Here is a 14144-nt window from a genome sequence, read left to right on the forward strand (position 1 = left end):
AAGAGAGGAATCGCCGGTTGCCATGGCAATGCCATGAACGGGAGAGACCAGGCAAAGTGAAGGTGGCGAGTGACCTGCGAGATCTTCCTCCTCGTCAGGGCGGCTGGTCATTACCATCATCATCCTCACAATGGTGTCCCTCTGCAGGGACAGAGGCGGACAGGACATCACACACTTCACTGTCTGTAGATCTCTCTGATAGTTGACTGTTTAGTAAAATTTGTCAGTGTTTATTTTGAAAATCAGCACAGTTTACAGTTCATTCTCTTAATATCAGTGAAATGGGAGGAAATTTGGGGATTTAAGGCGGCTGCTGTATTGAAAGGTTCTGTATGTGACTTCAGAAAATCCTTGTTTTTAGTGACACCTCTCTCTGAAGCTGTTAAATGATCTGCAGTCAGAATCCTCTGTAGCCATGAGCGAGCACCTGCATCAGCTACAACAGTGACAAGCAAGAGACTGGCCGTGATTGACCGGCATCATGTTGATTGAATGCTAGAAATGAATTTACAGTCACGTTACAACCTGTATGTTCCCATATTCCATTTGGACTGACTCCATGATACTAACTAGCTTGCCATTTGCAAATTTATCAGCTGATCTTACAAAGCAACCCACAGCAGATCAATGCAGCGTACCTTTTCAGCTAGCTGGCTAACCTTATGTTAGGTTACGTTCATTGGCCACTCAGCTCGGTGTTGGCTACATTAACTTAGCTGTGTTGCGTGAATCTGGCATTGGTTGCAGAGCTGATGAGATAATTTGCAAATCAGCCCTGGGAGTCTGGATGAAACAGCTGACATTATCCACTCAATACAGTATTTTGCTTTAGTTGCTAGCTAGCAATTTTACCGCATTAGAAAAAAAGCCAATGTTAACTAACGTTAGTGCGCTAAAACCACAATATCACATTATATTTCCCATGTTGGTGTTGCCTCTGGGATTTATTTTCAGCACCAGAGAGCACTGAAGTTATGATGTGGGGCACTGAATTTGATAAATTGACTGAATTAGCGAGCACACCCTAATGTCCTTCCGCTTCACACCTGCCACTCAGAGATTCCTTCCCCTGGACGAGAGCGGACGGGGGCTCTGGAGCTGGACCTTCAGTCAGTGGCTGTAAAAGCTCGAATTCAGCCAACACAAACATCTGCGGTAAGTTACCAGTGAGGTTTACGTTGGCTGAATTTGAGCTGTTACAGCCGCTAACTGCCGATCCATCTCTGGAGCTGCCAATGCAAAAACAGCATGTGTGGATTCTGTCGTGGAGGATGCCGCTGTTGCGTCAAAGTGTGTGTGTCCCTACTTAAACCTTACCCAAACCCTTGGCCCTACCCCAACCACTGAAGGGGGCGCTACACATTAAGAGGAGGAAAACGCTATTTGATACAACACTGGTCATTTATTGACGGTAGAGGACTCCATTTCTTAGCTAATGTTAGCTACTGGTGCACACTCTAACGTTTTAGCACTGTAGCAGAGCTGAAGAGAGATGCAGCCGATGTTGGAATAAGTTTGGATTTTCCCTCAAAATTTGACCCGAGACCTTTACATAGAAGTCAGTCATCAGGCAACCGAGAAAGTCGGAGAAATCCGTTCACTCATCGGCAATGAAAAACAATTAATATGTGTAAAAATTGACATGCTGTGCCTTTAACAAAATCAATTAGGGCACCTTTATCTGCAGTAAATGGTTATGAAAACTTAAACAAAAATTTAAACAATCAAGTAGTTACGGTTTTAAAAGAAATAGGTGGTAAAGGACTCAAAAACTTTTTTAAATATTTATAAAATTGTATACTTTTATTTTTACAGCAGGGCGTTCCCTTTTTTTTTTTTAAAGGATTTTTTTTTTTTTTTTTTTGCTTTTGCCTTTATTTGATAGAACAGGAGAGTGAAAAGTGGGAGAGGGAACATGAGGCAAATGGCTGCAGGCTGAAATCAAACCTGTGGCCGCTGCAGCATGGACCGTTCCTTTGTACATGGGACACCTGCCCTAACCACTGAGCTACTGGGCGCCACAGGGTGTTCCTTTTTAAAATGGCCACAATGACTGAAGGGCTGAGCTTCTCATCTATAAATTCATGTATTACATGTTCATACTCATGTGTCTTTTCATAGTCTGTAAAAGTTCTTCATCGTACACAGATGGCACAATGGGTTCTCAAAGGATGAACGTGTTAATGCACTCTGAGGTCTTGTGATATAGAAAATGATGGACTCGACAAGGAAACACCTCTCCACCTCACCATATGACATCCTTCATCTCAGCCTCGCTCATTACCTTTAATTCATTACGACACCCCGCTTAATTGATATGCAGGATACAGGACAAGATAGAAGGGTTCAGCTGCAACACAGTAAAGGTGAACACACTAAGCATAATGTAGCACAGTTGCATAATATAGCACAATCTATATTGTGTGTGTGTGTGTGTGTGTGTGTGTGTGTGTGTGTGTGTGTGTGTGTGTGCGCGCATGCGCTTTACAGGTAGATTGTTAGGTGTTTCCCCGGAGTGAGAGCTTCTGTCATTGCTGTCCAAACACCTTCTCCCTCTGCAGATAAAACTCTCCCCGTCTGTCTCTCTGGAGTCTCTCCGTCTCTCTCTGTCTTTGGGGTTGCTCCCTCTCCGCAGCTGAATCTCACACTTTTGACACACAGGACTATCACTCTCTATCAATCTGCTCACTCCTTCTCTCACTCTCTGTCTCTCGAGGGATGTTCTCGCTCTCCCCCCCAAGTCTTTATTTCATCGGGGACTCTGGTCTAATACGGGAAAATCTCCCACGTGTTTGTAGAATCTGTCATTTAAAGGAATGGTTTAATAAGGACTGGTCGTACAGTGTACAGTTGAATGTAACTAATTAGCAGAGAAAAGAGGGTAAACATGTGATGCAGTTTGAGACAAGGATTGGCTTTACACCAAAAAATCCAACAATTGTATGTTGTGTTGTTTTCTTATTGACAGCTCGCTACGCTTCATATCTTCTTAATATCAAACATTAGCTTAGTCATGCTTTCTTATAGGTAGAAGGACAAATGTAGTTATGTGTTCATTACAGTTAGGCTGTAGCCTGTAGTCACATTGTGAATTGTTCTCCTTACACAAGGTTAAATCAGGAAAGATGTTAGTTGTTGTGAACATTCCAGAGGTTTGCACTGTGCGTAAGGTGAGGTAGATTTTTTGCAACTCTGAGCTAGGTGTTTTTTTGGCAGACTGTTTATTTTGCTTTTGTTTGCATAATGCATACTGCATGCTTTATTTAGGACAAGTACGCATCCTCTGACAGGTCCCAGAGTTACTATGCTAATGGTACTAGCTACAGTGTTGATTAGCGTTAGCAGACAATGCTAGTAGATGGTGTAAATGTCAAACAGCCTTCACTAAAGACTTAAGCCCCTTTTACACTGCCAGATTTTCGGCGAATGTTGGGCCGTTTTGCCGGCAAGCTGCGAGTGTTTAGACACACAGAGCTGGAATGGCGAGTTGATCCGAGGTGCCCAATTTTCTGCCTCGTAGGGTAGACATATTGCCGAAAAATTTTTGGTTAAAAAGAACGAGGTGGCCTTCCGCCACGGGAGGGGCTGTTGAAGACTTGTGGGAGGAGCTGTTAATGACGCCGCACGTGCGAGCCACTGGCGGTGGATAAACAGGAAACAGCTGATAGCAGGAATTAGCGAGCAGCTAGTAGCAAGAGGGAAACACAAACCTGACAGACACTGTAAAGATGAGCAACTGGGAGACAAGGAATTGTGCACCCTCCTTGCCCTCGCAAACAAAGAGGCCATTAACCGTCAGATGACGGGGATGGTGAAGAACGGGCCGACTTACGAGAGAATCATAGAAGGACTGACCAGCCGCGGCTTCCCTCCCACGTCACTGTTTACATCACACGCTGAGCTACACGTTTCGTTACTTGCTCACGCCCCCCATTGCCCCGAAAAAGGCGCATTCTGTATGAACAAAAGTAGGCAGGCGGCATTTTGCTGCACTCCCCGATTTTGTTTTTATACTGCCAATGCTGAAAAAAGACTGATTGGGCTTTCCTGCAAATTTGCACAATTCCTGTTTAAAAAGGGCTATAGTTAAAGCTTAATAACATTACTAATGGTAATTGAGAAGAGTAAGAGATTTAAAAAAAAAAAATAATAATAAAGCGTAATTTAACTTAGTGTAGTAGCGACGTTAGCCGTACTCTTTAATACACTGTAACCTGCCCATTTTTATCTCATTGTGCTTATTATTCAGTGATAACGAGAACATATATTTTAAATCTCTTTGTCTAAAATTTACATAATGACCGAAATTACATCATGTCTGTTTTGTGAGTTTTTTTTTCAACATCAGCATACAAAGCCATTATTATATCCGTAATAGCTTGAGAGAGACAGCTTCTCTTGCCTTATTTTCAGACTAGGTTGATATACATGCAGTCACAATCTTTAAAACCTACATTTTGGGCATTTCAAGATAATGAATTTGTTGATTAATGCGGTAACTCTGATTATTGTCTCATTTTTGTTGCAGTCATAATAGCCTACACCATCAATCTTGGAGGCAAAGGCCATTTTATATTAAAAGGAATTTATAAACTAGAGTAAGAGTAGTCATAACAATAATAAGAAGTCATTTCATATCCTTATTAAGCCTCCTTTTCCTGCACCTTCCATTTTTACTTTTCTGTTACTCTGTTTCTTCCTCTCCCTTTATTTAACTCTTACCTCTTCTTACTTTACACTCCTGTTGTTGGTCCACTGTTTCCCTCTCTCCCTACACCCCTCCCCCTCCATCCCCATCACAACTGGCTGCACAGTCACTGCTCCCTCTACTGGCCACCTCGCTGCACTGTGGGCAGGTTCAGCCGTTGCCAGGGGTGACTGCATCCTGGAGGTTTGGGTTGTCTGGCAGAAGCGGATGGTTGCCGTCTCGCACGGATGAATATTGAAGCTCTGCTTTCGCCCTCGAATGAGATGTGCGGGAGAAAAAAAAAAGGAGCAGTGAAATGGGACAAACATAAACAGAGAGCAAAAGGAGAGAGAATGAATGACAGAGAGACGGGAATGCAGGAGAAGTCACAATTTGGATTCAAGATATCAAAACAAACCCTTTGCTCTTTTGCTGCATCCATCTACTCACCCATGCATAAATCCAGCTCTCTTAAACTGAAACGTATCTGATGTTTTCATGGCCCCTATATGGGGAAGTCACAGTTGGAGCAGCAAATCGTGACAAGAGACAGAAATGGAAAAAATATATATTAACAATGGAGTCAGAATTAGAAACATGTTGAATAATGAAAGCCAAAACTATACAGTTAAAATACTGAACACCACATGTAGCTGTGAAACTTCAAATGAGGATTAAACGTCTTCAAAAAGTTACATAACAACGTGTTGGCAATACATATAAAGACAAATCAGAATGTGTAGGAGTTTCACGAAAAAAGCAGATTTTAGCAGATTTGGTCGTCAGTCTGTTGTGTGCCCCTCATTTACACAGAGACCATGCTGGACTATAATCTGTCCACGTGTCCTGTTAGATCTTTACTGGGCCTGAAGCTGTTTGCTTTTTTTGCTGAGGTCCAGTGTTTTCAGGTCTGCAGCGTGGCCTTTAGCCGTAGCAGTTAAAAAGCCATTGAGGGAATGAGGGGCTTGGCTGCCGGTACCGTGTCTGTTAATAAATGACCTCTTACTGGAATTAGCAACCAACCTGGAGAGAGATGGAGCAGGGGGAGTGGGGGCGAAGACGAAGGAGGATAAGACAGATGGAGGGAGAAGGAGATGCCAAAAGTTTAAAAATTTAGCTCAATTAATTTTCACTTCCTCTGCCCCTCTTGATATGTTTCACTTTTCTGTCGTTCTTTAGCTCATTGTGTTATATAGTGTTGCTATGTAAATGGTATTTCTTCCTGCTTTCTTGCTTTTCATGGTTTGAATGTACAATTCTTTGTCAGGAGTACTTGTTTTAAGGGACAGCTCTCCTTTCTGTGGGACAGATTTTCTAATCCCTTTGGCACCAAGGTTACTATGTGAACACATGCAGAAGCCTGAAGGTGCAGTTTGCTTTGCATCTCAGGTGCACCTCTTTCATAATAGTGAATTAATTTGAGGGCTGACAGATTGCACAAAGTTGTGAAGCCTTATGATAAGTGATGGTGACGAGCGTGACTAATTACAGATTCTGAGCAGATGCACATAACACAGGAGTATTAGAGAGAAAGGCTGTGTTGGTGGCAAAAAAAAGTTTTGGGTTTTTTTTGTTGGTTGCAGAATATGCTTAGAGGTATATGAAGTCAAGCACTGAATATACGCAGTAATAAAGATGTCCTGTCACTACTAACCAAATTACTAGTATGGACACGAGGAAGTCCTTTCTTAGCACAGGAAATGACCAATCAAAATCACTTTGGTGTCTGATCAGTCTCAGAACCCATCTGCAATCTGTCTGACGACTCTAAGCCTCTGGTGGCAGCAGACAATTTTCAGCAGATCCGGTGCAGCCAGCGGATATCCAAGCTCAGCCTTTCCTTTCTGTGTACAAGTCATTTCTTGTAACCTCTTTAAACAGACATCTGCATTTCAACTCAAATAGATTTGAAAAGAAGATAATATGAAGCTAGGTGAGATTTACACAGTGATAATTGTATCTGAAAATATCACGGTTTCATAGTTTTTGGTATTACAAAATATTATAATTTACATTAAACAGTGACCCTTAAAAATGAAAACAGAAGGTTTTTTGGTGGAAAGGTGGAAAGGAGATGTGTGGGTGTGAGATTCTCCATCCTGTCACATCTTTTATCGTAGATACTGTAAGTTTTCATATCACGGTATACGGTTTCATGGTGTACCGCTGCAACCATAAATGAAGCTAGAATAAGAATTAGAATTTATTTTGGTCTGCAAATAGAAATAAGAACATCATGTATTAATCTACAAATTAATGTAAACTAGTCCATACCCATTGACTACAGCATACCATACAATGACTTAGTCATACCCAAAATTAGAAAAACGACAACAACATTGGTCCACAGGGGGAGCCACAGCGATCGGTCGCATTTTAGCCATTTTGAAGCATTTTTCTGTTGTTATAGCGCCACCCAGTTGCCAATTAGAGTTAAATTTCTCCAGTCACCTTGAGGCGTCCTGTTCTACATATCTACCAAGTTTAGTAAAAATCCATTTGGCGGTTAGACCTAGATAAGAAATGAGCTCTCTAGCGCCCCCATTTTGTTTGATGGGGTCAATAATGGAGGGGTCCCCTCAGATTATGTGTGGTCATATGCCTACAAAGTTGCGTGGTGATGGGTGAAACCCTTGAGATGTTATACACCTTTATGTGAAGAGCCACGCCCTCCGCAATATTCATTGCCTTATAGAAGCTCAGTTTTAGTAAGTTTTCCAACTTTTGCCAAGAGGGAACTTTAGATATTGGTCCCTAGATTATGTTCACCCAGTTTCATGCAGATCGCTCAAACTTCCTAGGAAGAGATCCATTTGAAGTGTTTTTCAAAAAATTCAAAATGGTGTAAAATCTATATAAGCGGAAGTTATGGGTTCTTGAGGCAAATTTGTTCCTCATAAGGAGAGGCATCTCTGTGCAAAGTTTCATGTCTCTACGACATACGGGGCATGAGACATGTGACATTTTCGTGATTAAAGTCACAGCCTCTCACAGAAAATGGCGGATACTTACATAGCTCAGTGCAGAACATTCCAATAAAGTATTTCAACGTGACTTAGGCACGTCTGCGGTCCAAAAAAGTGTAGGCTGAAGCTACAGCTCAACAACACAAACTAAAACAGGCAAACAAGGCAAAGTAGCAACAAAGACAAAATTCAACACACAAAAAAAAACATCATACAAAAGACATCTGACACACTTTAACTTCCTGTACCCTGTTCTTCTACGTAAGTATAACAGTCTGATCATGTATTTTCACATTTTGATCAATACATTATTTCTAAACTTTTGTTAAATGTTTGACATGTTTCCAGTTCCGAGATTGCAATTCGGCCTTTGCATTCCACCTCTCCACACAGACTGTTGTGTAAACGTGACAGGTCAACACTACTCGTGCTACAAACAGAAACCAGAATGCTTCTGATACCAAAATCTTGTCCTGTTGTCTACAGGTTCTGCATACATGTGCAGATATCTTATATAGATGAGTATCTGGAGCCAGTTGCACAAAACACCTTACGTTTTCTCCTTAAGAATGACAATTAAGACTTAATTTTTTGTAAACTAAGGGACTTACTTAAAATGTCGAGGCATTTACTGCATGACATGTTTCCATGACAACCACTTGTTTGCTTGCGCTTAAGCTTGTGATACCTTTTGTGCTATGGTTTGACTAACTTTAAAGGAAGTATAAAACCAAGATAAGGAGAAACCCTTAAATACCTACAGTAAGTGAACATTTTTAGGAAGCCCAAAGGAGAAGACGTGTTTTGTGCAACTGATTTTAATTTAAGAAAGCCTCATTGTGGACTTTAAGTAAAATCTTGTGCAGCTGGCCCCTGATTAGGCAAGACAAATAAGCTGTCGGCAGTAAGCTAATGTCGCCTCCAGAAAACTACTTGGTATTAAATTTCAAAGAGATGCCAACATACTGAACTGAAATGCAGCTTAATGGAAAGAAGCAACAATTTGTTTTACAGAACATACTGTCTTTTTTATTATCAGTGACTGTTTTGTCTTCTAATGATGTCTGACTTAAGGCCAAAGTCTGCTGATGTATTGTGCTCCTCCTCTTCGTTTCTCTCTCTCCTCCTCCTCCTCCTCAGAGCATCCCTTCTCTACGCCCCCACACTCCCCCCTCCCCTCGTGTTGGACAGACCCTGCCTTCCGCCCCCGTACGAGACAGAGCATGGAATTTTCCAACCTGTCTCTGGCTGACTTTACACCATGGCTTAACACACGCACACACGCACACACACGATAGACACATACAGTTCCATCAGAACAGGAGGCGTGTCTCTGAAGCCAAGTCATGACAAAGACGGGGAATGAGGCGGTATAGTAGCAAAAGCCATCATACTGTTACTGAGTCACTGATTCAATCACTGACTCATTTCTGTTGTAACTGTCAATTTCATCTCGCAAGTTTCATGCGACACATTTAAGTTGGATTTTAAATTTGGTGGAAACCTATAATTTGTGGCTTTCATGTGCCATGATGGGACCACATAGTGTATGTCCATGGAGCTGCAGAATCATGTTTCTTTTTTCAGTTATAACACAAATTTAAGATAGTTTTTTCGACAAGATTCGGGAATTTGGCAAGCCATCTCCACTCTTACTGATTCTGGAACTTTTGACTGCATCACATACTCATAATAATTGTCATTATCAGCAGATTGAATTCCCTCAGTTGCCGTGGAACTGTAGAAAGTTGGAAAATTTGACAGATGGCGCGACCTTTCGGGCTCTGTCCGTTCTCAGTGGATAATGTTTTTATTTGTTTTCTTTTTCTTTTTCTCCCATGTACAGTCCTCGACAATAAAATGAGACTATAATTCGAATGATACAGAGTGCGATGAGACATGTTTATAAAAAATGAATGATTTGAAAGACATCACCTGTTGAACAAATGTTGTTTCCTGCTTTTTCTCTCCCTCCCTCTTGCTGTGTCTCTGCAGTATTTTGTCGTCAGTGGGGTCTCAGTTTGACCTGAGGACACTACGAGCGGTCAGAGTGCTGCGACCACTGAAACTGGTGTCTGGGATTCCCAGTAAGTGCTGTGCTATGTGTTCCTTTGTGTACAAGCTGTTTTGTTTGCCTCCTTTTGCTTTTTACATTGTCATGGTTGTCATATGTCCGATCTCCTCGGACATGCTGAGAGAGCTCGGACTAGAGCCGCTGCTCCTTCGTGCCGAAAGGGGTCAGTTGAGTTAAAAAAAATTTATGGCGAACACTAGAATAAAGATAAAAATATTCACAAACGAAAAAACACTAATGGTCGGTGGTAAGTAGTGTTTAACTTTTGATTGAACACTAAATTAAAACCCTCGGCGCACACTGCAGCACAATCAAACAGATGCGCAACTCAGAGCATCAGAAGTGTCTCTGACACCAGACTCAGAGCGGACCGGTGGAACTGGAAAATGCATATTTTACATCAATAAAATCTATTTTATCATTATTTTTATTTATCTTTATCTTTATTATTTTATTTATCATTTGAGTCACATTGTTGAAAGAATTTAGTTGTCTGTGTTCAAGCAGGATAATAGCAGGTCTCCATTGTGTGTCAGGCTTTCTATTTCCTTGTCGGAGATTTTTTCTTTTTTAATTACATGATACATAGGCTATTCTCCCTTAACTCACCAATAAAAAATACCTTTATCCATTTCAAATAACCAGTAGTAATAATATCCCCGTTCTCTGATTTAGTGTGAAACATTTTAAGGCAATTCATGCAAAAATCAGGCCGGATGACTCCTTTACACGGCCTAATGGGGCCGGCCCTTATTTGTCAATCAACCAAAACAATCAATCAATTAAAAACACAAAGTGGACCTGGAACATGAACTCTTATAGGCGTAACACATCTGATGACCTCTTGGATGTCTGCCAGCTCTGAGTGCGGTCATTGTCAGTATCAGACAGGTGGGGGTTAGTGTTGTGTTTAAGGCCTTCCCCAAAAAAAAAACAAAAAAAAAAAAAGAGCCGAAGCTTCGATTTTTTTTTTTCACAATCGAATCCCGTGCCATTGAACGAAGCTTCGAAGCTTCGAATTTTTTGGGTCAGCCCTAGAAAGTGTTTCTGGGAGAGGGATGTTTGGGTTGCTTTGCTTGGCCTGCTGCCCCACGACCCGGCCCCGGAAAAGCGGATGAAAATGGATGGATGGATGGATGGATGGATGGATGATTATCATATCATCATATGTTTGACCTAAAACAGTGCAAATTTGACAAACCATCACAAGTTACTAAAACCAGAATGACAGCAGCAAATATTGACAATGCGGCCCCATTATTTGCGACCAGAAATTCGTTTCCATTAATTTTGCATTAGTGGTGATGGATTCACTGCACAAAGCATGCTAGGATACCTTTGATGTGGACCAAAATGGTGGTGCGACGAGATGGTGTGACAACCATGCTCATATCAAAACAGCCAATCCAGCAGCATCCACAGGCAACTGGCGAGGCGGGGCAGACGCAAGTTTATGTGCATTGGTCACATATAGTGGGGCTGCACTGTAAGGGTACAGTCACACATTAGTGAAATTAACAGTGGCAAGTATTCGCCTCCTCTTCACTTCCACTGGGAAAGCAAAGTTGCATTTTGGCTTCCTCTGGAGTTCAACTTTGTTGAACTTTGGCAAAGTCGCAGCTGCCAACATTGATTGTTGCCGTGTCTAACCAGCTGATACTGTATAATACTGGCCATGAAAAATACAAACTGCCCAACATACTGTGAGACATGCTTTCTTGCTGACAGTCAGGAAACAGGAAGCAGTCACTGACCTGCATTCACTCATGTGTGACCAAACCCTAAAAATGTATGCCTTTGTAAAAAAAAAAAAAAAAAAAAAACAGTCAGTAAAAAACTACAGTTTCTTTGAATGCTTCAACAATTTGAATGCAGTGGCCTGAAATTAATGACCTCAAATCATTTCACAATAACATTCCAGCTTAACAGGCTATGTCTTTTTTCTATGTAAGTGTGCTTTGTCGATTGATTATACTACAAGCTCCCTCTCTGATTGTGTCCTCCAGGCCTGCAGGTGGTGCTCAAGTCCATTATGAAGGCTATGATCCCCCTGCTGCAGATTGGCCTGCTGTTGTTCGTGGCCATCCTCATGTTCGCCATCATCGGCCTGGAGTTCTACATGGGAAAGTTCCACACTACCTGCTACGACAAAGTCACACGTAAGTAAAAAAGAGTACTATTGTTGCCATCAGCCACACGGTAGTAAAGCAAGTCAGACATGTTTGTAAAAATCATTAAGTTGAGACTGTTAAATGTTCGAATCAACTGATTTGTACATTTGCGTTCTCACATACAGCTTCACCAGGTAATGTCTAGATCATTTTTGGTTTGCAGTGCACATGTGAAAGAGGCTTTGAAGTTTGAGATCAGGGTTGGTGAGGTTCAAGGGGCACTCCATTTGAAATTCGAAATTTGAAATCCCAGTTCACGTGGAACCTACCAACAGAGCCATCATTAATGTTATCTGTAACACCTTTGCCTTTCCTACTGTATGTAAGTCAAACTGTCTGCTGTGAGAAAGGTGGGTCAGTTTATCTACACCACCAACCTCTTTGTTGGTAACAAACAATTGTGTTTCCTGTTACTTAATATTTGTCTTTCTCTCTTTGACCAGGAGAGCAAGTGGACGATAACCCATGTGGCACATCACCGTCGGCCCGGAGGTGTCCTAATGGCACAGTGTGCGAAGGTAGCTGGATTGGACCCAACTACGGCATCACCCAGTTCGACAACATCCTGTTTGCTGTGCTCACCGTCTTCCAGTGCATCACCATGGAGGGATGGACAGAAATGCTCTACTTCGTAAGTCAGCCTGTCCAGTGAGCCGAACTTTGCTTTTAACTTTTAATAACACGTACGCAGCACAACATCCAAAGGTCTCAACCCCACCCACAATGCCCTGTTATTGACATAAACAATAAAGTCACGTGTTCGCATTAGAAAGCAGCAAGCTGGCTAAAGCTTCCATCAGAAATCTTTACCCTTTACATTTTATTTGTGCTGTTTATAGAATTGATTTGACCGATATATCATCATGGAAAAAAAAAACCTGAATCACAACCAATTACAACTTAATTTGTAATTTCTCGGTTGATTTTGATCAAGCAGCGACCTCCAAAGCTGAAAAATGAAGCCAATATTGAAGTGCCAAGTTCCTTGAGAGGCCACTTGAGGCTGGCTCCAAAAGCAAGTCAGTCCCCATTGTCCTCCATGCTAAAATGTCCAACTTTACAGCAGAAATAAATGTGTTGACAGCCTGTTGGTGAAGATTTTCAATCATCCAGGTCATGGTAACCTTAAGTGCTATATCGTAGGCAACTGGACTTGCTTTCTATCTAAAGAATAGGATAGGATAGGATATTTACAGCCTGGTACAAAAATCAGTTTTGGTGTCTATAGCTAATTTCCCCCTTCGTGACAACTGTATGCAGGGTGGATTTTTGTATAGCTCACCCATTTCAGTTTTATACAGGCTTAAAGTTATGCATTATTAAAGGTGTGGCCGCTTTGAGTGACAGGCTGTCTGCGAGCCGTCACCACAGCCTACGAGTCAGATCCACCAACCTATCACAGCAACTGGCCACGTATCATGCCGACATTAAAGGACGCCTTTTTTCATTGGTTTCTGACGCCGCAAGTCTCTGCCCAAGTGCCGGATTTTGACAACTTTGGAGTGAGACTGTGCTCTTAAATCAAGAACAGACAGGCGTTGTAGAAGGAGGCACCTGTCTAGTGATGCTGAACTTATGGCCCGCAGGCCAAGCTTGGCCCCCGATAGGATGCTTAAAATAAAATAAATTGATTCACACTGGGATTTTTTGTGTGTGTGTGCTTTTATTATAAATACAATACCAGAGTGTGTAAAAACCATCAAAAAAAGAGCTTGTTTATCAAAAAAAGTGTCAGGAGAGGAACCCCCAGACCCCCCGACAGAGGTCCGGTCTATGTCCCAAATGTCCTCAGTTCTTGGAAACGCCTTTGCACATACCTGACCTGTGCAGGGCTGCTGTGTCTGGCCCCTGGCCTCCTGTCATTTTGCAAAGTGGTCCCCTAGCAAAGCAAGTTAAGTATCCCTGAATAGGGCTGCTTTCGGCCCTTTGCATCGGGACCCCAGTGTGCCAACGCAGTGGCCTCACTGAAACATATGAGAAGGCTGTTTTTGATGCAGTTTTATTGTTGGTCTGAACGCAGTGTTGTAAATAATATTTTATCTACAAAAAGCCAAACCTATTGCAGATACTGGTTGCTAGCTACACTATCCATGCCAACAGAGAATCTCTCATCATCAACCACAAATCTTGTCGCTCCTCTCACAGTTGCAATGTTCTTTTTGTTCACTGTGAAGTCTCTTAGGTTTGTACTGTATGTTTTTTAGCACACTGAAGGACTCGCGGGGGAGGGTGGGTGTGGGGGCTGG

General features: G+C 42.0%; 1 protein-coding gene across 1 annotated transcript in view; it reads left to right on the plus strand.

The window, feature by feature from the left end:
- The window catches only part of cacna1ab (calcium channel, voltage-dependent, P/Q type, alpha 1A subunit, b), a 289319-nt gene that overhangs the window by 167017 nt on the left and 108158 nt on the right, over positions 1-14144 (plus strand). Inside the window, exons 6-8 of the mRNA XM_049571566.1 lie at positions 9649-9740; positions 11734-11886; positions 12342-12529. Coding sequence (XP_049427523.1) covers positions 9649-9740; positions 11734-11886; positions 12342-12529 — 433 coding nt within the window. The remainder of the gene's footprint in view (positions 1-9648; positions 9741-11733; positions 11887-12341; positions 12530-14144) is intronic.

This window comes from Epinephelus fuscoguttatus, linkage group LG3 (genome assembly GCF_011397635.1).
Source record: "Epinephelus fuscoguttatus linkage group LG3, E.fuscoguttatus.final_Chr_v1".
Classification (NCBI taxonomy): Eukaryota; Metazoa; Chordata; class Actinopteri; order Perciformes; family Serranidae; genus Epinephelus; species Epinephelus fuscoguttatus.